Source organism: Sceloporus undulatus, chromosome 4 (genome assembly GCF_019175285.1).
Source record: "Sceloporus undulatus isolate JIND9_A2432 ecotype Alabama chromosome 4, SceUnd_v1.1, whole genome shotgun sequence".
NCBI classification, from domain to species: Eukaryota; Metazoa; Chordata; class Lepidosauria; order Squamata; family Phrynosomatidae; genus Sceloporus; species Sceloporus undulatus.
This window is the reverse complement of record NC_056525.1, coordinates 188555704-188582223: the sequence shown is the minus strand read 5'-3', so window position 1 is coordinate 188582223 and position 26520 is coordinate 188555704. Positions and strand designations below refer to the sequence as shown.

Here is a 26520-nt window from a genome sequence, read left to right as displayed (position 1 = left end):
GCAGTGGGGCTCAGTTCTCTGTTTTAAATCTTCCACAAGCACCTGGGAAACCTTTGAAGTGTCTTATGTGAAGGTGAAGGCTTTCATGGCCGGCATCCATAGTTTTTTGTGGGCTTTTCGGCCTCTGTGGCCATGTTCTAGAACGTCAGGAATAAACTCTTCCAGAACATGGCCACTTAGCCCCAAACCCCCACAAAAAACACTATTTATATAGGTCCACAACACACTGTAGAAATAATCCAGTTTGAGACCCCTTTAACTACCCTGGCTCCGTGTTAGGGAATCCTGGGATTTGTAGTTTGTTGTGGCAGTGGCACCAGAGACGGCTAAATGTACCAGAAGCCACAGTTCCCAGAATTCCCTAGCATTGAGCCAGGGCAGTTAAAACGCTCTCAAACTGGTTTCTGCAGTGTATTTGGGATTTAAGAGACCACTTTAACTGCTCTGGCTTGGCCCTAGGGAATCCTGAGAATTGTAGTTTATTGTGGCCCCAGAGCGCTCTCTGACAGAGAAAGCTAAATGCCTCACGATACTACAGTTCCCAGAATTCCCTAGCATTGAGGTCAGCGCAGCTAAAACGCTCTCAAACTGGATTATTTCTGCAGTGTGTGTTTTGGATTTTAATAAGTGTCTTATTAATGACGACAAAAGAGAGCAAAGAGTCCTATTGTCGCTCTTTCTCCTCAGGAGCCCCGCCTTCTTTTTCTTTTTTCTTTTTTTTGCGAGGTCGACCGTTAAAGAAAGCCGTCGCGAGCCCCGCGTCGTCCAATCAGAGAGCCGCAACGCTTTCCTTTCGCATCGACCAATAGAAAACCGCTGGGTTTTTAGCCCCTCCCCCCTCAACCACCCCGCCCTTTTCTTAAACGAATTCTGGAGCGCGGCGGCGGGGTTCGAGTTTGCCAAGAAGCGCCAGGTAAGCAAGGAAAAGGACGAGGAGGAGGCGCATGCGCAGTCGTCCGAAGAGGAGGGGGCGGCCAAGGCATCTATCTTTTCCTTCCTTCCTCAGCGCGCGCAAAAAAGACTCGCGCGCCTACGGGGTCTCCCTCCCTGCCGCCTCTCTTTCGAGGGGCGCCTCGCGCACTAATAATAACGAACCACCGAAGACGCACGTCCCGTTTCTATTCGTTTTGGCTCCGTAAGCGTTCCGTAGTTTTTTTTGTCTGACTGAGGCTGCATCCACATTGGATATATAACCCGGTTTGATACCGCTTTAAATCTTTTTCTGGCTCAAGGCTATGGAATTCTGGGAGTTGGAGTTTGTTGTGGGCCCTGGGCCCACAACAAACTCCAACTCCCAGAATTCCATAGCCATGAGCCAGAAAAAGAGCTAAAACGGTGCTTATTTCTCCAAAACATACAGCAGTGCTAGAGGATTCTGGGAACTGTAGTTTTGTGTGACATTTAGCCTTCTCTTGTCAGAGAGTACTCTGGTTCCCACAATAAACTACACTTCCCAGGATTCCACAGCACTGAGTTAAAGCAGTTAAAGCCGTCTCAAAATCAGGGTTTATTTTCAGGAGTGTGGACTGGACCTCCATTACTCAAAGCGCTACACAACTCTGGCTCTCGTCATCCACACTGCAGTAAAAATAATTGCAGTTTGAGACCACTTTTAACTGCCACTTCACCATCCTTACTAGGGTTTGTGGTTCGGCGAGCTCTCTGGCAACGAAAGCGACAACCTTGTGAAACCACAGCTCCCAAGTGTCCATAGGATGGAGCTGCGGCACTTAGAAGTGGCGTCAAACCGCATTGTTTCCACCGTGTGTACATGCATCCTTTGGAGAGCCAGCCAGGAGTACTCTGTGACAGGGGGCTGCAGTCGGTTTGAGTGTTGGACTCTGGAGACCAGGGTTCAAATCCTGGCTCAGCCATGGAAACCCACTTGGTGGCCTTGGGCAAGTCACACTCTCTCAGCCTCAGAGGATGGCAATGGCAAACTCCCCTCCGAACAAACTTGGTCAAGAAAGCCCCTATGATAGGTTCACCTTAGGGTTGCCATAAGTGGGAATGGACTTGAAGGCCCAGAACACAAACACACACAGAGGTCTCCCCTTGGTCAAAGAGCTTTGCAAAGAGGAAGAGGAGTGGAGGCTCTTCTCTGTGGTGGAAAGAGACAGAGGAAGGAGTGCCCATTTGAGTGTAAAGAACATTTAACTCTCACACCGCACCCACCTCTAGTGCGAAATGCAGGGAATTGATGCCCTGCTTCTGTGTCTGTTGGAATTACGAACACTTGGGTTGGAGGCAGGATTAACCCAGCTTTTCGCTGCCTGAAGGAGCCTTAATAGCTGTGTGTCACCTTCTGTTGTTGGTATAAAAACAGGTTGAGTTTCCCTTAGCCAATGCACTTGGGACCAGAAGTGTTTTTTCAAATTTCAGATTATTGATTTCTTTATTTATATTGGAATACCTGTATTTACATATGTGTACATAATGAGTATGTAGTAGAGAGATCTTGTTGCACCTTTGAGACTAACTGAAAGAAAGAAATTGGCAGCATGAGCTTTCGTAGACTGAAGTCTACAATTTCTTTCAGTCAGTCTCAAAGGGGCTACAAGATCTCTCTACGTATTCTCCAGACTAACATGGCTATGTCTTTGAATGTACATAATAAGGTATCTTGGAGATGCGACCCAAATTTAAAGAACAAAGTTCATTTATGCTTTGTATACACCTTATGGGCGTTGTTGTTACGTGCCTTCAAGTCGTCGTTTCTGACTTATCATGGGGTTTTCTTGGCAAAGATGTCTTCAGAGGAGGTTTGCTGTTGCCTTCCCCTGAGGCTGAGAGCATGTGACTTCCCCAAGGTGCCCCACTGAGTTTCATGGCCAAGTGGAGGCTGAAACCCTGATCTCCAGAGTCATAGTCCAACACTCAAACCTCTACACATAGCCCAAAGGTAATCCTGTACAATATTTTAAATCATTTTGTGCGTGAAACAAAGCTTTGTGTACATCGAACCATCAGAAAGGAATGGTGTCACTATCGCAGCCACCCATGAGAAAAGTTTGGTTTTTGGTATACAATGGGCCATCCACATTGGCTGAGGTTAGGGGCTTAAGACTCCAATAAAAGTGGGGAAATCACAAATAAAAATCAATTTTTTTAAACCTGAGAGAACACCTGTCTAGGAATCGTGAGGTCCTCCAGTGCAACTCTGTGGTCAACATCCTCTAGAAGTTGACCATAGGAGGACCTACAAATGCCTACAAAAGTGTAGGAATCTGGTAAGTCCTCCATCATGACTCTGTGGTCAGCTTCTGGCAGAGTTGTGCTGGAGGACCTAGAAATTCCTAGAGAGAACATATAAATCCTGTGAATAATCAGATCCGCAAAAGTCAGAGCCGCAAATGTGGAGGGCTGACTATTTTGGAGATCTGGATAAGGGATATTCAACCTGTAATATCCTTTCTGAGAGACTGATAGCACGAATAAAGTTGAGTGGGCACTCAGCCCCATAACTCATATGTGGAAAGCTAGCACTGTTTTTGATGGTGTTTAATGTGAACAGTGTTTCTGATAGTGTGCAGGGCTGCACCAAAGCTCTCTAGGACAACCTGTCTCTGGGTTTGAACCCTCTTGGTAATCCCTTCTTGCCAGAGTAGATGCATCTAATCAGTGGGTTTTATATAGGTGTTGACTCGGCATTCACAATCACATTCAATAAGTCTGTTCTAATTGGCACTGCAGATACAATTCAGCCTCTTACAGTTGGGGGGCTTTGGCTGGCAGCTTGTGAGCAAGGTACTGTTCCTATCTGAGCAGGGGAGTTTATATCCACATAATGTTTTGAGTCATAAGTGGGAATTACTTGTTTTTTGATAGTTGCAGTAAAAATGGCTTTGAAAATGAATCTCTGAGAGTTTAAAAGAGGCAATTAGTGCTATAAAAAGGAATATATATATATATATATATATATATATATATATATATATATTGCTTTATATTTTTCAAAGAACTTCAGATGAATCCTGTACTTGTGTGAACATGCATCTTTGGAATTAATTAAAACTTTGTTTTAATTGAGCATATGTGCTGTATACAAGAAGTGGATGGCCATTTTCAGTAGTTTCACTGGTTTAACCTTTTCTAAGTAAATCAAGATTTTGTCAGATACTAATAGAGAGCAAGTTTTCCCCCCCTCAGCTCCCTTTATTTGTGTGAGACTTTTAGAAACAAAATACAGTCAGCTTTAAAAGTTAAATTTAGAGCTTGGATTGTAAATGTACTCAAATAGTTCTTTCCTTTTAAAAATATATGTTCTCTGTGGGTTTTTTAATTTGTGTTTCATCTTTAATGTAAACTAAGTTTATTTTCTTGCAAATAATGTAATTCTTTAATAAGGCTCTTAATTTTTTCTACTGGTAGCTTCATTTTGGACTCCTGTATTTTGGTTTTGAAGAACTTGAGATATTTGTTTCCAGTCTTTTAAATATGTCTTCCTTTGTTTTTGGAATTTCTAGGACTTATTGTGAAAGATAAATCACTAAGCAGCTTTCAGTGTCTGTCTCTGAGAAAGGAGCGGAAGGACTGTGATGAAAAGAATAAAGTCAAGTTGCAACTTTGATTTTTTTCGTGATTATTGAACCACGATAAAGCAGTCTCTGCCAGAAAGTATATCACACAAGAAATCCCCAAATATTGGTTAATAGAAATAAGATACATGATACTGTTACTGAACATTGGGAGCAATTTCTTGCTGGTTGTGCCTAACACTTTATTAAAGCTTTAGAACCATTATGAAAGAACGGTATTATGGAAGACTTAAGATACATTGTGGATGAGACATTACCAAGCATTTTGGACCATTCACCAACGGGTCACACTAATGAAATTCTGGATAATATCACACTTTCATCAAATCTTGGTTTACCAGTTGCTGCTTCAACTGAAGCCAGGCAAAAAACTGATCCTCATGACAGGTAAGACATCTGTTACAACTAAAAATAGAAGTGAGACAATAGGGAAGGATGTGTTCACTGAAGAACTGCTCATTCCTTTTTGTTTCTAAATGTGGATTTTTTTTCCAGGCATGAATTTCCACTTCATAAATCATTGTATGAGTCAAGGTAAAAATTAAATTTAGATAAGTATTAGGAAGCTTAAATTTCCTTCCGATTGTTCTGCAAAAGATGTTTCTTTTGACAGAATAAGGATCGTGGCTCATATTGAAATTTATTGCTAGCATTCTCTCAAACGTAGCATAGTTTATATGCAAAGGAATTCGAAAGTGTTTCTATCTGAAAAAGTTTTCTATTTTGCGTCTCTCTTGTCATCAAATAGAAACTTGGGTAAATTTGTGAAACTGGAAGTCAGTGAGTGAATACAGGTGAACATTTCCATGTTAAGCAACCTTTTAATGGTTAAGCAGGGAAGGTTTTCATTTGATATATGTTTTATCAGCTTTTAACCTTTGTATGATTTTTAAATGGTTTTATAGTGTTTTAATGTGGGTTTTTAAAATTGTTTTAAAAACCTTTTTGTAAATATTTTTAATTTGTTGTTCTGGAAACTGCCTTTGGTCCCCATCCTGGGAGAAAGGCATCATATAAATAAAGTAAATAAATAAATGTTAAGATTTTTTCCCAATTCTTAAGTGTTTGATAGAGGACTACAGTGCAGATAAGTAAGGTTTGACATATTTGTTTCTCTTCCTACCCAATCAGCTCCAGAGCATTCTCTGGGTCAGATTTTTGTGGGATGGGGGAATGGGGAATCCCTTCCTTAGAGGTCTTCAAACAGAGGCTGGATGGCCATCTGTTGGGGATGCTTTGATTGTGATTTCCTGCATGGCAGGGGGTTGGACTGGATGGCCCTTGTGGTCACTTCCAACTCTACGATTCTATGCTTCTAGATTCACCATCAACTTGCCAACTGGTTATGGTTAAAGCCTCCAGTGTTTTAACATACAGTACAATACCAAGTTTGGAGGGTGGGCACTTTCACCATCTTTTTATTACAAACAACAACAAATCTGCAGTTGAAAACCATAGTGACCATCCTGTTATGTCAAACCATGTGAGTAAGAAATAATAGTGTAGAGTGGTTTGCAGCAAAATAAAAAGTGGTCTGTGGAAGTCCTTGGTTTTAAATGGGGATCACTACATATGCAGAGACAAACAGCTGCAGTGCCATGTTACTACGTCAGCAGGAATTTCAAAAGGATCTTGGCCAGGGGTAGGCAACCTTTTTGAGCCGGGGGCCGGGTTGCTGTCCCTCAGACAACTGGGGGGCCGAAGCCAAAAAATAAATAATTAAATAAAAATTTTTAAAAATTAAATAAATAAATAAACTGGGACAAATGTAGGACAAAATTTTCAAATGGAGGACACTTTTTTAAAAATGGAGGGCATGCAAAAAATGCTGATTTTTAAAAAAGTTAATATAAATGCATGTTTCGAAGGCTTCTATAGACAATTGCCCCCCTTGCCCGCCGCTTGCCCCCCCTTGCCCGCCTCCTCCTGATAGGCCAAAGGCCCCACGCCCTCACGCGAGAGGCCAAAGGCTCTGGCGGTAGTCAGCGGCAGGACCAGGCTGGGGCCGCTCTCAAGGCCTTGCCGGGCCATATCCGGCCCACGGGCCGCAGGTTGCCTACCCCTGATCTTGGCCCTCAATTTTCAGTAGTAGTCTTACAATAGCTTTTAATGCTATGTTTTTCCTGTAAAATACTGAATGTGGGTTTTCTCCCCCCTCCCGAGTATAGAGTTGAGAGCATACAGGATAATCAGATCTGTTTTTCTTTCTGCAGACTTTGTGATCAAGCGTCTTATATGGAAAGGCAATTGTCTTCTCCATTAACATCTTCCTGCAGTGGTGAATCTGATTCTGATCCAAGAAGGAAGCTGATACTTAACCTTCAAGATACTGTGTAAGAAATGAATTAATTTTAGTTGTATTTTTGAAATTATTCTTTTTTAAAAGTGGAATTTACAGTAAGAAGGGGCTCCCTTCTGCTTGTGGATTAAAACCTCACAATGGATACATATTATAAATACTAATAGTTCTTGAAGTTAAATAGGTCTCATAAAATCTAACCTAAGTGGTGTTGTAAGTCATCAGGAGTTCAAGGAGGAGGATTTACTTCATTTATTTATATGTATGTATATGCTTCAAGTCGCCTGTTGGCTTATGGCTACCTTATTAATTTCATAGGATTTTCTTAGGCAAGGAATACTCCGAAGTGGTTTTGCCTGTTCCTTCCTCTGTAATGTAGCTTACAGTACCTGGTATTTGTTATTGGTCTCCCCTCCAAAAAGTAACTAGGGATGACCCTGCCTAGTTTCCAAGAACAGATGGGATCTGGTGCCTTTATCATATTTAGACAATATTTTATGTGTATCTCACCTCCGTAGAACTAGAACTCAAGGTGGCTTACAAATTTTAAAAAGCACAATATAGCTAAAAACATAAAGGGTTATCATTAATATACAATGAATTTATCAATAACATTAAAAGCAATTTAAAGTATGCATTACAAAGAATAAAAGTTTAAAAGTGGCACAATGAAGCAGTAGTGTTAAAATGTATTTACTGTATTTAAAAGAATTGGATAATAACATGTATATTAGAAATTATTGCCTTGGTTCTAATATTATGGGGTAATGTTAATAAATAATATAACACATACATAGCCTTGAGATGTTAAACGAATCTCTGCTCAAATTTTTCTCAGGTTAATTGCATTAGATGTCACTGACAAAAGAAAACCCTGTGCTATGTTGCTGATTATGTGACTAGCAACATATGTTCCTCTAAGAAATAAATCTTCATGCATGATCCTTCTAGATTAACTATACAGTGCCTCTATGATGTATTGTGATCTTCCCAAATAAAAGGTCCATTCAAGAAAAAATACATTTCTAATTGAGACTGCATAAACAGGTGTTACTAGTAACACTGTTGTGTTTATTTTTTAAAAAGATACTGGATAAAGTGCATTCCCCAGTATATCGACACATACATGTGTTTTAAAGTCTTTTAACTTAGTTTTCTATTTGTTATAAATAGCAAAATATTTTTTCTTGCTGTTCAAAATAAATAATTGGCTAGATTACATTTAGCTCTACTTCTTCCTCTATAGAACTTGAGGAATGATATACATTTTTAATTTCCTTTCTAAAACATTGTAACTAATGCCTGGATAAATTGTACTTGGAGCTATATACTGTAGATACAGTGGTACCCCGGGTTACGAAATTAATTCGTTCCGCCGCCGCTTTCGTAACCCGGAATACTTCGCAAGCCGAAAAACCCATTGGCGCTAATGGGGAAAAGCCGCGATTTCGTGTGAAATAGCGCCGAAAAGCACCAAAAAATTTTTCGTAACCTGAAAAAACCTTCATAACCCGGAACAGTTTTTTTAATTGGATTTTTTTCGTAACCCGGAAATTTCGTAAGGCGGCGCATTCGTATCCCGGGGTACCACTGTAGTGCTAGAGATCTCTGAGTGTGTTTTGGCATATATAGCTGAATAGATTTAATTAAACAGTACTGCTAGAGGTGACAGTACATAAAGCTGCAAAGTAAGTAACTGTTGTAGAGTTATGATTAAAGACTTTATCCTAATTTATTCTCAGGGAAAACTGTAATAAAACAACAGAAACTTGCTTGGAGTCGGATCAGAATGAATCTGATTTGCAAAGAAGACAAACCCAAAATTATGCTGGTAAATGCTTGGATAACCTTCAGGATATTGTGCATGAGAGGCTTTCACATTTGGAAGGTATACAGTTTCAGCCATATTTCCTATTGTTGTACAGTATTAGGTTTGGCATGAGACAGGCCCTCCTGGAATGTTACTTAATGTGTGTTTTGGCACTGCACTGCAGAAATAAAGCAGTTTGACACCACTTTTCATGTTTTGTGAGATACTTAGCCTACTCTGTCAGAGAGCTCTGGTGCCACAATGAACTACAAATTTCAGGATTCCAAAGGATGAAGCCATAACTGTCATGGAATCCTAGAATTTGTAGTTCATTGTGGCACTAGAGCCCTCTGACAGAGTAGGCTAAGTATTTCATAAAACTACAAAGATTTCCATAGCAAGGAGCCATAGCATTAGGATTATCAAAGCATTATTTCTGCAGTTCATATTAAAGTTAAGTCAGTATGATATTCTCTCTCCTCCCCCCCCCTTAAAATCCTAATAAGATATTCTAGATGAGGCGAGGAAGTGACCGATAACAGAACCACAAGTGCTATCTTTAATCATTGGGGAGATTCTTGCAGTAGGGGGAGAGAAATGGAAAAGGAGAGGAGATGGAATTAAGTGCCTGAAAAGTCATAGATGGCTAGAATTCTTAAACATTGTTTTAATCTCTAGTGTGTGTGCTGTAATGATTTGAGCACTGGACTAAGGACACTGGGAGACCAGGGTTCAAATTCCAGCTTGGCCATGGAAACCCACTGGATGATCTTGGGCAAATCATACTCTCTCAGCTTCAGAGGTTGGCAATGTCAGCCCCTCCTCTGAAGAAACATGCCATGAAAACCCTATGATAGGATTGTCATAGGTTTAAAATGACTTGAAGGTCTACTGCAGCAGTAAGCTTCTCCAATTATATATTTGAAGGACAGGGCAGATAAATCAATGGTGTGCTACCTGCTTCCTCGGGGAGCCACATGTACTCCAATCCCTTAATTGTACCCTCAGGTCCTTAGGTATCACCTTCATAGGTGCCCTGACTCCACCTTTCTGCTGATGTTGTTGATTCCCACCCCTTCATAGCTAATTTCTTTGGCAGTTTTCCATAGACTGGTCTTTCGCCACAGCTGTGATGAAAAAGTACTCAGAATGATGCAGCATCAGAATCCACAAACCATGAGTTGCCCTGCCTAGCAGTTATCTGTAGAGACAGAGTCACATGAGCAACATCTATATCTGTTTCAAAGTGATCAATAAGAGGATTTTTGATATAGGGAACAGAGATCCTTCATCCATTCAAGGATCAGCCTACAGATCACTCTTTCACTGGAGGGGGAAAAGCATGAAGACTTTTTTCCTTCTCAACAAGGAAAGAACCTAACTGGAAAGAATAACACATATTACCGTAATTACTGTAAAGGGTTTGCACTGTAGTCTAAATTAATGAATGATGAAAAATGCTTTACTAGTTTATATTTATTTAAAGGTTTTTGTTCTTTTTTTAAAACCATAAAATAGTGAATGAGTGACACTACTGCATCCTCCCTCCTGTTTCCGTTGCCATATTTAAGACAAAATAATGACCTTTGCATAGCAAAGATAATATCAACATTTTACTAGCATATGTACTGTTGTGAAATTCCTCTCAAACTCTTGACTTCATCCAGTATTTGGGATCCGGTTGTTAGTACATTCAGATTAAATATCATAGAAGAAAATGGTTGCTCTTTAATTTTCAGATTTGACATCTACAGCATTTGCTTCATTGGAAAAAGGAAGTGAAAACAACAAGGTAACTTTCTTCGTTGTAATAATGTAGCCTTAATTACTAACACAAACTTTTTATAGGAGTTCATTATAACTTATTATGATAACTTATTGCATTTTGCTAAAAGGTCACAGCTACCCTGGATATGTTTTCTGAACCATGTTTGCATTGCAGTAAACCTCTTATGTTCTGATTATGGTCGTACTATTACAGGAAAGTAAACATTATACGCTGTTGGAAGAAAGAGATTTTTTAAAAACCATTAGAAATTATTTAAAGCAAATTTCTCACTTGGAAATCTGAATTTTGTTCTAAAAAGGTTCATACTAATTTTTTGCCATGTCAATAAAATGTAGTACAGTCAGCCCTTCTAATCCTGGGTTTTTGGATCCATGAATTCAAACAACTGCAAATTATCATGCCCTTTATTGTTAAATAGTAGTGATGTGAATGTGGACACTGAAGCGTCCATGTTCATATCATCACCGGATGATGCATTTCATCCATACACATTCAGTAGATGCTGCACCTTTCTTGCATCATCTGCTTTATCCAGGAATATGATTCATCTTACCGTTTTATTTACCTCCTTTTTAAGTTCTTTTTTATATCCTTTTTCCTCTTGAAAAGGTAGAAGAAGTAGTCCAAATGGGAATGCATTATCAGGTTTTGTATATGACATTCGAATTGTGGAAGTCCCATTTTTTGGTTTCTTTCACCTATAAGTGCTGATTAGCAGGCTGACATTTCTACCCAACATGACTGAGAGCTTTCAAAGTTTAGGTCCAAAACACACTGCAGAAATAATCTAGTTCTAGATCACTTGAACTGCCCTGGTTCAGTGCTATGGAATCCTGGGAACTGTAGTTTATTGTGGCACCAGAGTGCTCTGACAGAGATGGCTAAATATCTCACAAAACCACAGCTCCTGTAATTCCCTAGCATAGAGCCAGGGGAAAGCAGTCTCAAACTGGATGATTTTTGCAGTGTGTTTTGGGCCTCAGTCATCCCCAATTCAGACCATGTCTTTATTTCTACCGAAGCATGCATTGCTTTATACTTGCTAGCACTGATACTCATTTCCCATTTTCTCCCTCGTTTAGCCAGCTTTGGAAGTTCTTTTTGGAGTTTTTCAGCCCACTTAAGGCTTCCTGTCTCAGCTAATTTACCATTGTTTGCAGGCTAGACCATCTCACTGCTTGTTGCTAATTTAAAATGATTTCTGAAGAATTACGGAGCACATACAAACATTGTTAGAGAGTCTCTGTTTTACTTGTGTTATCTGCTTCAAGTTGTTAACCTATTGCTATTCAATAACAAGTCTCTATTATTTGTAAATAAGATTTCTCAGGATCCTTTGTGAAGAGACTTGGTCAAAACCATTTTGAAAGTCATAGTATATTACATCTTTTGAAATACTCGTACGTACAAATTGTTCACCTTTGAAAGAATTCCAAACAGTTGATGATTTTGTAGATAGTGTGCTGATTCTTTTTCAAGAAGATTTGTTCTTCTATTTTTTTTTTCAAATTTTTCAAATGCTTTCCACCTGTTTCCCTGAGGCAGAAGGGCTTGTAAATTATTGGATATTCTTTCAAACATTTAACATGGACCATCAGCAGTCCTGGAGGGCAGATTTAAAAAGATCCCTTATGAAAAAAAAGAAAAAAAAAGATCCCTTATGAACACAGATACTGTCCTTGTGGCTCGGAGGAAATCGAAAATATTAATCATGTTCTCTTTGGCTGTTCTTTATATACAGAAATACGTGCTTTATATATAACACCAATTGTGTTGCAGTTTCCAGGCAGACAAGATAAATTTAATACAAATTTTCTACTTGCAGATCAGAAGGAAGGTTTAATGCAAGCAGTTGCACAATTTTTTGCAGCTGCCATTGCAAATCGTAAACAGTTTGTTAAACAGATGTAATATGTTATAATATAATCTCAAAATCTGTATAGATGGCTTGATTTAACGGTAAAATTTGTAAATGAGGAGGCATGGCCGTATTTTACCATACCATCAAACTAATCTAGTTGGGGACTAAAGTCTAATGAAGTTACTCCAATCAGTTGCATCTGATTAATGGCATTTTGTAGTTTAACTCTTGCTTGGATAGGGGATATGATTGTGATTTTGAACTTATATGTCTTGAATGTGGTGCTCTATTACACAATATGATAGAGTTGTTTGTGAGGTGATGGCAGCCTACTCATTGTTGTGTGTTTGCCTGATCGTGCAGTCCTATCCTTGCTTTTTATCCTTATTTTTCATAGACTGTCATTTGTTTATACTCTCCAATCTGCCTGTACATGAACCTATGTTGTGTTTTAAACTGGAATTTTGTAATCGTGCTGGCCAATTGGCCGTAATAAAGTTATTATTATTATAACATGGGGTAACTCTGTATCAACTGTTGCCATCCTTAGGGGTTTATCCTATGGATATCTGTGACATACTGAAGGCTTTGGGACTGACGGACTAAGAAATATTTGGGTTGTACATTTGACTAGTTATTAAAATACACACGTTAACTTTGATTTGTAGGTATCATCTTCATTAGAATTTGGTCAGAAATGGATAACAAATAAAACCGATGACACTCCTGTTACTGGCTTTTCCAGATTCATAGAAAATGAAAAACTGTTGAGTTTTGCAAGCCTGGAAGGACATTCTACAGGTACTGTTTAAAATTTTGAATAATCTGCTGTTGTTGTTTGTCAACTCAGCTTCTCATATAGGGTTTCTATGGTAAAAGATGTAGGGAACTGGTTAACTAGTGCTTCCTTTGACATGATACTAATAAGAATTAGCTAAACTGTCACTGCCATTTCCTCGGACAGATCCTCTACTAATGTCACTCCAAATTAATGCTCTGCCTAGTAGTTCCTCTCACTACATTAAGGTGCTTGGCACATTGAGTATGGCTCTTCAACAACAGTCTGTCTGATATGGCAGTTTTCTAGCAGTAGCAAAGTTGCCTTCAGCATAGCCTTTTGCCTCCCAGGAGGAAGCAGTCCCACCACCGTTGAAAACCAGAGCTGTGGTGTGCCTGGAAAAATGTAAAAAGTAGGTAAAAATACCTATTTATATTCATAACAAACTTCTTTTCTATATTAGATGATGATATTGGAGATGAGGAGTTCTGTGATGACCAGTTGGAAGCCTACTTTGAGCAGCTTGTATTGCCAGAAAGAGAAGATACAGAGGAACATGGTGAATGTATTGAAGCTATAGAATTGCCTCCAGATCAGGTAATCGAAAGTAAAAATTCCCAATCACTGTAGTGCTTGCTGATGGCTTGTTGAAGTACTATATGTCAATAATTCTAGTATTGGATTCACAAACTGGAAGGATAGGTAAAAAGAAAGCATAGTTTTCTTCAGTCTGGTTACGCAGCAAGGATGGAAGTTTGAGTCAGCCTTGGAGCCTTGGGATCGAACTCACAACTTTGTGGGTGCAGTATTGGCATTTAACTACTGTGCCACCAAGGCTCCTATGATAGGTTACAATTGTAGGTTGTTTCCTTCTTTGTAGACTAAACTGGACAGAATCTGTAACTGTAATATTTTTATTTTTATCTGTGTTTTAATTGATGATGTAATAGCTTGGTATTTTAACTACAGTATTTAGCAGGAACATAATAGGTGGTCTTTCATCACTCTGAGCTCACTTGCTTAATTTTTCCCCCTACCATATGTCATTAGTTTTGACTTAATTAGCCTCATTTGTCCAAAGCAAGTCTATATAAGAATATATAGTGTATTTATGTGTGTTAACTAATTGTAGAGAGGATATATGCTGAAATTATGTTTTAAAATTATCTCTTACAATTCTTTAGGAAAAGTTCCAGATGCCTGCTGTTTGCCCAACAGCAGCCAGAACTGATGCACATGTTGCTAGTGATGAAGAATCATATGCTATTAAGGAAATTGGGCACAATGTACAAGATGAACAATTTATGGTGCAATTGGCAGCAGGGGGAGAGGTATGTAAAAATAAAGCTTGGCTAAACTTGTAGAATTGAGATGTTAAGCAGTCAGTGTAATCTGGGAATAAGTGAATGAGTTCTGGTTTGTTGGGATGTTCTAAAATGTTTTTTCTATGGACTTAATGTATTTATTTGCTTTTTTTCTTCACATCAGGAAGATAAATCTAACAACAGCTCCAATAAGTCTCATGTTAGAATAATAGGCAATGTATCTGAGATGTGCACTAAAACAGCAGCTTCACACATTTGTCCAAATATAAGAGGTAGGTTAACTTTGGCAATTCTGTTGTTTATTACATTTCATACTACTGAATGTTGATTGACTTGGAATTAAAGAGTTCATTATTCAGTAACTCCAAAAATATTGCCTTGCTAAATCTTAAATGCCTATTTAAAATAGATATTGGGTAAAAATAAAGCAAGTAAGTGAAACATGCTCTATAGCATGTTAGGTTATTTTGAAAGAAACTTTAAAATGAATCATAAAACACTATAGAAATAAGAAGGTGTTATCAAGTCATACTGCCTACTAAATTGGCTTTTATTACAACCTTACTTTTAAGTCATTGCTATGAAGCAGACATTTGCTGAATGGATTACCTATTGATAATATTAAAGACAAGTATCTAATTTTTTATTGAAGAAAGTCTGTAGAAATGTAGTAATTTTTTTAGGTTGCTCTCAATAATATTTCAGATTTATTGGTTTAAATATCAATTTTTGTTCTGGAGCACTGCACAGAGGTTAAGGCAGGTGGAAGAGCATGCAGGTGAACCAGTAATAGATTTTTTGAGGTTGGAATGGCTGTGAACTGAATTCTAGTAGTGAAAATAATTTTTTGAGCTGAGCATACAGTACAAGAGACCTCTGTTAATTGATTCTTATTTCCTCCTCTCACCCAAATGACCCAAATGTAGATTTCTACATTTCTTCCTAATGTGAGAGCAGAGTTTCACTCATCTGATATGAAGATAAATTTTAAACTATAAGGAATTAACATAAGAAAGGAGAGAAAGAGATAATATAAATCAGGAATGGGCAACCACTAGGCATTGAGGAGCGCATTCTCTCCTGGAAGAGGCACACCCCTTTCTTATTTATTTGTTGTTGTTGTTGTTGTTGTTGTTATATTCATTATATCTTTCTCCCAATAATTAGACTCAAGGCAGCTAACACATTTAAAAATAATACTAATTAAAAACTATACAAAAACCTCAATAAAACTATAAATATAAAAATTATTTTAAAGCAATTAAACAGTTTATAACGTTAAAAACTTTAAAATTTGGCCATCTGTCGGGGATGCTTTGATCTTGATTTCCTGCATGGCAGGGGGTTGGACTGGATGGCCCTTGCGGTCTCTTCCAACTCTATGATTCTATGATTCTATGATTGGAGGGCCTTGCCAATTAAAAGCCTGGTGCATGACTGCTCCAATTCTGGTCATATTTTTGAAATCAGCAGGTAGTGTTCATAATGATGTATGCTAAAGTTCTAGTGACTTAAGCGGACATAACTATTTATCATATTTAATTTTGAATTAGCAATGTCAAAGCATTTGTACTGCAGGAAATGCCAAATCATTCATAAATTTTAAACTAAAGTGATGTTTATCTTGTGAAAATTCAGAGGTAATGTAAAAGATATGATATATTACATTATTCCAGGATATCTTGACCAATCTGGAGAAGATGGAATATCTTTAAAGAGTAATACAGTGATTAATAACAAAAATTCAAATGGAGAACCTACTGAAAGTCAGCCTCCATGTACTGCTGCTGAAAACACTGGCTGTAATAGGGTAATGACTCTTTGTTCTGGCATAAGCATCTTTCTTTGAGCATCTGTTGACAGTTCTTAACTTCATTTTTGAAGAATTTTTTTCCTGATCAGTTTAATTTTTAATTTTTTATGGTTTCTTAGTCTATGTCCAGTGCAACAAGTATTTATTCCTGTTAATAATTGTCTATTCAGTTTAATGACTTTGGATCTGTTCATGTAATTTGTATCACATTGTCCTTTTCCTAAATCAGATATTAACGGAGGCATACCTAATTGTAATCCAGCATGCTTGGGGCAAAGGATTTGCAGGATGGAAGGGAGATGGAAAGTACAGTGGACCCTTGGTATCTGTTGGGCTTCGGTTCCAAGACTCTCCGTAGATACCAAAATCTGTGGATGCTCAGATGCCATTAAATACAGTGATATAGTAAAATGGTGTCCCTTATATAAAATGACAAAAATCAAGGTTTGCCTTTGGAATTCATATGTTTTTTGAATATTTTCAAGCCGTGGATAGTTAAATCCGTGGATAAAGAATTCTTGGATACGGAAGGCCCACTGTACTGTGTATTGCACTATCAGTATACAATTTATTTATTTATTTAAGTCCTAAACCTGGAACTTAACTTTTTCCAAGTCTAGAACTTAAGGCTTGACAAATCTAGAAAAAAATCTAACTATAAAATTTAATTTCCCCTGCAGTTTTAAACTGTTAATTTTGTCAAGTCTTTGGTGATGTCAGAGTGAGGACCAGAATCCTGGACAATCAATCAGTCAGCTTGTTTATTGAAACAACAGAAATTTATTGAAGGTTCCAAGATCAGCGATGTCACATCACCTAGCTTCTAAGCTGAGACTGACCCCTCCCAGCCAAAGCAATGCATAAGTTCCCCCCCCCCAAGCCAAAGCACTCCACCCCTAGCAAAAGCCCACGCAACAGGACCCCTCCTTCCCAGCACTAGTTCCCATCCTCCATCCCTATTCCCTGAAAAACGAAACTGCATTCCAAGTCTCTGCAGGCCAGCTTCCCAAGGCCACTAGATAAATCACACCTGGTCCAGCCTAGTACTCCATATCACCATCTCTACAAGCTATGCGAAGTGCAACCCATCCCCCCAGCATCCACAGTAGAATACATCTGGTAGAATACTACAGGATTCTAACAGGTGAATAGAAAGGCTTTAATTGTTCACTGAGAGACAACCAACAAAAGATAGTAGTGGATTTAATTGGAGGAGATGTTTTAAGGTGTTAAATATACAAAAAAGGCAGTTCAGAGCCTGGAAGACATAGCTCTTCCAGTAATGCAACTCAGTTATCAGAGCATATGACAAGGCTTCCATTTAGAGTCTGCATCAGACTGATAAAGGGCTTTGGAGGAGATAATGCTTCTCTTCTCTTTTTTGAGCTGTCCTGTCCCTTTCTTTTGACAAGAAAAGCAAGTTAACCCATTGGTACAGTGTGCCCTTGTCTTACACGGGGATCTGTTCTGGACCCCTCTGCATAAGACAAATAGCACGTATGCTCGAGCCCCATTGAAAATAATGGGGCTTGTGCATGGCATGGTGCGCGCTCCATTGAGACTTACGTCGCACGGCTTTCACACATAAAAGGCTTCCGTGTATGACGCGGGCGCACTGTATTTATGTGAAGCCATATACAGTATATATATATGAAGTTAATAGTGTTAATAGTGAATAGCAGCAAACATTTTTGCATGTATTTTTAAACTTACTTTTTTCTTTTTGTGTAAGGATGCTACAAACATAACCAATTCAGAACTAAAACTAGATTCAGTATACTTTAAATGTGTTGCAAATAATACTACTTCTGAGATCTGGAACAAAGAACAGCAAAGCCATTTTTCTAATCTGTGCCAAGAAGCTAACGAAAGTTCTGTTCCTCTGCCTGATGTGTATCTGTCACCAAGTGCTTACAGAGAATCTGAGCACTATGAGTGTGCATTACAAGGTTAGTTTAATGCTAGCTCATGTATCTTGGGGTTTTGACATTCATTTGAGAAGCTGCTGAGTTGATAGATGACTGCTTTATCTTATAGCACATGACCCAAGTTAATCAATTTAAATTACTGATTTTTTAAAAACTTGTAAATGACAGTAGAACAAAAATACGTTTCAATCCTTGCATATATTCAATCATTCTTCCAACTTAACTCATTAATCAAAACATATATTATTGTATTTGCTTCCGTCAATTCATTGACAGTTCTATGATCTCTTCCTGTTGTTCACCCTCCATGCTGCTATGAAAATATGGATAGTAACATCTTTCGGAAAGGACACTTATTGATGTTACTGTGTAATATACTGAGGTTTATAAGAACAGTTGTTTAATTGAGGAAACTTAAGGCACCTCTTAATGCATTTTTCAGATGACTCATCACATAATGTTGTATATCAAAATGAGGAAGGTAAATGGGTGACAGATCTTGCATACTACACCTCATTTGATAAAGAACAAGCATTAAATTGCTCAAACATAAGTGGAGACTTCATAGCTGGATGTAAGTGTGATAATATTTTTCATCCCTTAGAAATGTGTTGGTAGTTAATTCATTTACTGACTTTAAAAGAAATTACTTTGTGTTTACAAAATGTGAGAGATACAAGTAATTTGTATCGCTTACTAATCTACAAGCAGATTTCTTGAAACTACTACAGTTCTTCGTATCTTGGGGCTCTGAAATTCATTCAGTAATCAAAGTTTTGTAGCAGGGATCAGGATAGCATGCTTCTCAGAAACTTTCTATTTTTTAAAAAAGCAAGTGTTGGAAACAGGTCACTGGGATGCCCCACATATTTTGTAGGCAATGTAATGCAGATGACAGTTGATTGACTCTGAAACAAAAAGACATTTTCATAATCATTAAACACTTTTATGTAAGACAAACAGCCATTGCATTTTAAAATAAACTTTTCAGATATATGAAAGGCGTTAGCTCATCCTGAGTCTAGTGTTTTCTGGGGTTTCAAACTCTGCACAGGATTTGTTTCTTATGAAAACAACAATACAGATGGGCTTCATATGCCTCAAATGATTTGTTCAAAAGGCTGCTCCTTGGAGGAATGGACTGACTTTCTGATGGATGTTCCCATATGGTTGCAAGATCATGCAAAGCTTTCAAATTGCATAATTAAAATTACCTGTCCCTTACAAGAAATGAATTAAAACCTATGGTACAGTGCATGCTCCCAGTGCTTATATTTCAACTTGTCTTTAACTCAGTTATCAAGTCTGCTAGCAGATTTTGGAATATGCTGAGAGATTTAACTGTATCCCTTTCTTTCTTACTTGAAAAGCTGAAGCAGTTGCTATGATTGCTCAAGACCAAGAAGAATTTGAGAGGGAACACAAATTTATACAGGTAGCTAACATTCTGAAGAACCAGTTCTAGAATGACTTTATTTGTACTGATGTTGGTACTTGACTCTTCTGTGTTTGTGACAATTTCAGGAAGAGAAAATGGATTCACAAAATACTTCTGGATTAGGGGATTCATCATGGAAATCATTTAATAATTATAATCCTTTAAAGGCTTCGCAAGCTGACCTTAGCAAAGAGGCCAGTTATTTACGACTCTCTCTGGGAGAGTTCTTTGGTCAGAGATCTGATGCTCTTGGTTGCCTTGGAGGAGGAGGTGATGTGAAACGGGTATGTTGCTGATTTCAACTTACTCTTTTATCAGTGGTTATATGTTTGCTTTTGAAAAGATTGTGGTCTCTTTGAGCCAGTAGAGCTGTATTGGCAGACTACAGAAGATGAGCAAAGGGGCTGTAGTTAGGTGACACTGCATAAACATTGTACACAGAACTAGGTTTAGTTTGTGACAGCTAACTAATTTAGTTAGGGCTAGGAAATGTAATACTTGAGATCCTCTGGAGAGTGCAGACACGCCATTTTCTTGGTTCCCCTTTTTTAAACAAAAAGTGATACCTAATGCTTATCAACTTAATTATTACTAATGTTATTTCTTCATATAGCCTTCTTTTGGTTATCATATTACTTCTCCAGTAAAGAGACAGCCTGTACCTTTGTTGAGACAATCTGATGTATCAAGAGCAAACTTTGATGAACAGAACTTTCAGATGTCTGATAGTCTTCAAGGTAACGTCTATCAAAACTAGTAGTTAAACTGGATTGAAAATATCTTGTGTTTATAATACTTCTTTGTGTATTGAGTAAAGTATGATATGTGAAACCTTTCACATGATCTGTGCAAAAATCTGCATAATGACATTTGTTTATTTTCATGGGAATTTAGGACTGTATGTGGGTATGATCAGAATACATCACTTATAGATGATCCTCAAACTAGTATAAATAGTCTGTTGGATATAATTGATGAATTCGGAGCATACACGGGATGTAAAACAGCAAGAAAATTATCTCCAGATTAATTGGTGAAGTGGAGACTTCATTACCTGCCATGTTTGTAATATGATTTTCATTTAATATTCCAGTGCTGGAATTTGGCAAATGTTAAAGGAAAGGTTCTGTTTTGTTCTCCATGAGACTTAAGGAACAGTCCACAACACTTTGGTTTATTCCTCATGTCTAATCCCTAAATCTGCTATCAATTGGGATTCTTGGAAGCTGGTGTGGGATTCTGTGCTGAGTATGAAACATGGTTCAGTCTGTTAATTGTTTCCAGAGACAGCATAAAAGGCAGTGTGTTCTTTTCCTTGAAGGATGTTATCAGAATGAAACTTGGCTTGCATATTAAGACATAATTTTGAGTTTCATATCTGAAATCTGAGTTTAAAATATTTTTATGTTAAAAATGATTTTATTCACTGTTCAGAAATAACAAAAACATAATAATACACAGTATAGAAAACAAACACAGATAAACACATAAACATAAGAACACACATGAAAACACATTACAATAATGCCTCTTACCCGGAACTGTCCTTCCCCTTAAAAATAAAAAGAATTCCCATTTCTCTAACTATAACCTAACAATTATCCTTAGTTTCTCCTCTTAGCTTCTTATCCTTAATACAACACAGGTCCAAAACACACTGCAGAAATAAGCCAGTTTGAGACTGCTTTAAGTGCTCTGGCTCAGTAACAACAATAACCACTCTTGCATTAAGCAAAGTCCAGCATTATGCCAGATCTCAGCATGTAGGATTGTGCCTTCAAAATGTGTGATTTTTGACCTCAAATGGGTAAACCATCTACATTCAGAGGAGGTGGTGCTTCAGAATGGAATTTCTTCAATCCATCCTGGATTTCTTCTTCTCTCTTCCCTGGATTTAAGGAAAGCCTACTTCCACATTTTGATCCACTCCAAACACAGGTAGCATTTAACTTCATTCATCAGGAAAGCCATTTCTAGTCCAGGGCCCTAACATTTGGACTCTCATCTGCTCCCAGAGGCTTTACCAAATTCATGGTGGCACTGGTAGAACACCTAAGAACACAAGACATTTTCCTGTACCAGGACAATCTGTTGGTTCATTCCAGCTCAGAGAACAAAGACCCAAAGGAGCTGCCACATGGACTCACAACAGCTTGCCCAGCTGGGCTACTGTGCGCCTTTCTCCCTTTCTCTCTTTTTATCTGACTTCTGTGGAGGAGTAGCGGGTAGCACATTCGCCACTTTTGCTAAAGTGTTTCTATCTTGAAGCTCCCCCCATTCACATTCCCCACCTGGGATCTTCACAGGCTCCTGAAACCTCTTACCCAGCCTCCCTCCAAACTGTTACAATCTGTTTCTCTCAAGCACCTTTCATAGAAGGTTCTGTTCCTAGTGACCATCACGTCCGCCAGGGGTGTCTCAGAAATAAGGGCCCTTTTAGCTAGATGGGAACTGTGCATTTTTCACAAAGTAATTCTGTTCTTAGACCTTACCTTTATTCTCAAGGGTAAATTCTATTTTTCACAGGTCCTGGAACCTCTGCATTCTCTCCTTTTGCCCCCACTTACAGGGCCGGTTCAAACAGTTATGGGACAACCTAGATATACACAGCAGTCTCTTTAAAGCACACCAGGAGTTTCTGCCTGCCAGGCTCCTTTTTCATATTCTTTTGGCCTAGGTCACTAGAATTCTGGGTTTCCAAGGAGACCCTGGCCAGATGGATTAAGGTTTGCATTTAATTCTGTCATGAAACCATTGTTCACCACTCCCAGATAAAATCTCTGCTCATTCCAGTAGGAGTGTTGCCACATCCACATTGTTTGCCACAAGGGCCCCACTCCTAAATATCTACAGAGCTGCAACTTGGAAGTCAGTCTCTTCATTCGTGCATCATTACCTGCTTTGTGCTTATGTATTGGCTGATGCTTCCTTCAGTAGTCATGTGTGCCAATGAGCGATCAGCATGTACAGCACCATTTTATCCCCCCAGGGTGATCTGATTGGGGGAGGGGGCGGGAATTGTTCTCCATTTTCCAGGCTATAGCATTCCTGTCTTCAGGATGTTGGGTGCTTATTGTGGTATAGTTGCTTTCTGTAGTGGTAGGAAGACATCCTGCTCTCCTGCTGTTGCTTCTCTGTGTTGGTATCAGGAGGCTACCTTTTTTTAATTGGGATACATGGTAGAAACCTAATCTCTTTCCTCTTTAGCTGTTCAACTCACTGGATATTTTTGGAGGTTCCTCTCCCACTGCAGGAGGCAGCTTAAATCTCAATGATTTAATTTAATTTTCTGCTCACTGGACTAAGTGAAGGGGACATCCCACATTCAGTTATATTTCCTACTATTACAAAGGTCTTGGGGTAAAACCCAGCAATTATTTTTGTACTTAGGTTGTCAGTATGGGTTGAATCTTATTTATATCCTTGAGAAGAGACCTTTATAGTGGGATGCCTATACAGGTTCAGTTGTTGTTGTTGTTGTTGTTATTATTATTAACCTTTATTTATAAAGTGCTGTAAATTTACACAGCGCTGTACATACAATTTTTTAGTCAGATGGTTCCCTGCCCTCAGGCTTACAATCTAAAAGACACAAAACAAAAGGAGAAGGGAGTGGTGGTGGGGAATAGGATCAGGTCCAGCGGATCTTCTCCACCTCCGAGGCCTGGACCAAGGCAAATGGACTGGAGGAAGGGCTTGGCTTCTTAATGGATGGTTAAAAAGAGGCTTCCTGGGTCAGAGAGGGGGTCAGTTCAGTAGTGTTTTGGCTTAGATACACAATACAGTTTATTCACATGACCTGTAACCTGTCAATTAATTTTGGCCCAAGCACGATGTTGTAGTCTACCTGTAGAACAGTGATTCCCAAACTCTGGTCCTCCAAGTATTTTGGACTTCAGCTCCCAGAAGACACAGCCATTTTGGCCAATAGTCTGGGATTCTGGGAGCTGAAGCCCCAAATAACTGGAAGACCAGAGTTCTGCTGTAGAAGATCCAAAGAGTTTTCAGTAGAAGCAAGAAATGCAGAGGTAGGGCATGGAGATGCATGCAGTACAGGGCACAGGCATTGGGGGCTATTGCATAATGAACTGTTGAAATCCTCTGAGCCCCTCAGTCTCCCAAGGACAATTGGGAAGGTACATGCATTCAGAGACCCTCTGCAACAGTGGTAAGATAAACAGTGGTGACTAATGGAACTCATAGATTTGCCTCCTAACTGTCCTAAGGGTCCTATTATTTCATTGAGCCTTGCTAATTTCTGCTAACATAAATTATTGAGAAATTCATATTTCTTAAAACTTGTGTAAAATGTCAGTTTCTATAGTTCATCATTTCATCACTGTCCTTAGGCTTTGTGCTTGGCAGTATTCAGTGAAAATAAAGTAACTGCACTGTCATTTGGAAAAAAACCCAATAACGACTGCCATAAAATATGTACTATAGTTCTTATATAGGTTCCCCCCTCAGCCTGAATAAAAGTTTGCATAATAAGGTTATATCTGTATGAAAGTTACATTCATAATGACTCCATTTCAAATGTATCACTTTCATAGCTTTGTAACCTAGTTTATGGTTCTCGGTTATCTTAACTTGTTAAATTTGTTAAGGCAAATTTACCTAGTTCAGGTTATGGAGAATTTGGGTTTAATGAAAGCCAGGCTCTCCTTATGAAGCTGGTGTGTGAGAGAAGAGGATTAGGCACTCTCTTGGCTCCAATATCAATTCTCAGGTGATAGGCAAAAAGTGGCCAATGTATACAAAGCTGGATTTCCAATCAATATGCAGAAAATAAAAATCCCCCTCTCCCCCCCCTTTGGGTTTTAGGAGATGCAGGAAGGAGCATTCAAGAAGAAACATACGCTGCATCTGTTACTTTTAATGTTGGTGAAATTGGCACACCAATGAAAGACAATATATGTGTAAGTATGTAATAAAAATGACCAGGGATTTGAGAAGAGGTATTGATTGGATTTATAAAAATATTAAGTAAATATTTCTTTAGAAGTTACATGTTTAGATATTAAAGCTTTCCCCAAGAGCTTTGATGTGGAGAATGAAGCATTAAAATTATATGTTGCCTTGATCTGCTGCCACACTGCAAAATTAATGCAGTTTGGTACTGCTTTAACTGTCATGGCTCCATCCTATGGAATTCTCAGATTTGTAGTTCGGTGGAGCACCAGAGTTCTCTGGCAGAGAAGGCTAAATAAAACTACAAATTCCAGAATTCCATAACATGGGCCCATGGCAGTTAAGGTGGTGTCTAACTGCTTCAATACAGGATGTAAACATATAAATCTTTTATTTCCCCAACTTTTAGGAGAAACTTGAAGAAAGAAAAATCCATAAACTGGAGCCTTCTGTCCTAAGTATAAGTACAATTGCATCCGCTATTGCAAATGTTTCTGTTAGTGCTGAACCTTCACAGCTAGCTGCTTTAATGATGAAACTCACAAATAAAAGTGGGAAAGGAGCTAATATTCCAGAAGCTACTAAACTTAAAGATTTTTCTGTCATCAGTCAGCTAATATCCAGCAATGCAGAAAATAGAACATTTGATATGGAGAAATATCTCAAAAGAACTGATGAGGATGGGGATGGCAATGAGTCTGAAAGTATAATTAAAGATGGAGAAATTGCAATAGACTGGCACAGATTGTGCAAACAAGAAGGGGAAATGGCTAGTTCTGGAGACTTGTCCAAAAGTAATTTCTCTATCAAGCATGGTATAGGAAAGCAGCATCTGGAAAAAATATATGAGGAAAACTGTTTCAAAAATTTATGTTTTGATATTAGTTCTGAGCAGAAAAAAGAAATGAAAAATGTAGAAAAAGCTTCTAATGGAGATGAATGTTTTCAGTCAAAGAAGTTATCTTCCATTACAAGTTCTAAAGAAAGATTATCTGAACATATTGAAATACCTTTGGAGGGTCGCATAACAACACTTCCCAGTGAGTATTAATTTTAAATTTTGTTTTCTAAATTTCTACTAGATGTCTAAATTCTAAATTCACCTTTACAGCTGATACAAAGAACAACAATTAACCTGTATGTTTTTGTGAATATACAGCTGTACAGCTTTTATTAAATATACAAATTTTGCAAGTGGATAGTGTGATTTCAAGAGGAGGAAAGAGCCTTTTGTAAATTCATAATTTGATTGCATTTGAATGACTTGGCATAATACAAATAAGCATTGTGGCTGCACATAGTCTCATTTACTCCTCTCTCTGTGTAAGCCGGAAAAGAAACAGTGAATTCTTTAAATTCTTGTAGTTTCCAACTTTAGATGAAATGGTAAAATGTACAACATCATCAAAACATACTATGATATGACTTGTATAATATTCATATAGTATGCATGGTTTTATTATAAAGTCACTTAAAATTGTACCTTACATGTTTGATTGATTACTAACATTTTAGATTATTTTTGCCACAGTAACACAGTCATAGCTTACTGAGCATGCTTGAGCATCCATAAATATGTACAGTATCTATGGAAGATTAATTTTAAAAAGCCAGTTACAACTTTGATTTAATGCTTAACAACTGTTAAACCCATTCTATTTGTCTAGTTTGGCTTTTGTTTTATTCACATGTTGTTACTAATTATTTTGATATTATAATGCATTTCTAAGCTTTTTTTAAAAAGCAAAATGGAATAACCAACCTTTGGGTTTGTTTGTTTTTCTTCTTTAACCAGCTGATTCTGAATTGGAAGAAATGGTTAGCAAGAGCACTCTTCCCTTCAGTTTAAACTCTATTCCAGTATTGTTTTCCCCTCTTCCTGTATGTTGTACCAAAGAAGAAGCTACATATCAAGTTACATGTGAAGAGACTCAAAATGATAAAATCCTGAAAGGGAATGATACATACAATGATGAAAAGCATGTGACTTTTGAAAATACATCTCCTAATAACAAAAAAAATAGTGGTAA

General features: G+C 38.1%; 1 protein-coding gene across 4 annotated transcripts in view; it reads left to right on the top strand.

Moving 5' to 3' along the window:
• Positions 1-839: 839 nt before the first annotated feature.
• Positions 840-26520, top strand: part of CEP192 (centrosomal protein 192) — a 77321-nt gene continuing 51640 nt past the window's right edge. For 2 of the 4 annotated variants that reach the window (XR_006103469.1, XM_042462719.1), the window contains exons 1-18: positions 924-1135; positions 4467-4925; positions 6752-6871; positions 8580-8725; positions 10387-10439; positions 12966-13098; positions 13539-13672; positions 14260-14406; positions 14564-14672; positions 16077-16210; positions 17946-18162; positions 18584-18715; positions 19512-19576; positions 19666-19863; positions 20193-20316; positions 24404-24498; positions 24900-25530; positions 26286-26516. Coding sequence is in view for 3 of the 4 variants with exons in the window: in XM_042462719.1 (XP_042318653.1) it covers positions 4759-4925; positions 6752-6871; positions 8580-8725; positions 10387-10439; positions 12966-13098; positions 13539-13672; positions 14260-14406; positions 14564-14672; positions 16077-16210; positions 17946-18162; positions 18584-18715; positions 19512-19576; positions 19666-19863; positions 20193-20316; positions 24404-24498; positions 24900-25530; positions 26286-26516 (2836 nt within the window). In the remaining variant the exon portion in view is untranslated. The other 2 variants (XM_042462717.1, XM_042462716.1) reach the window with 2 other exon arrangements.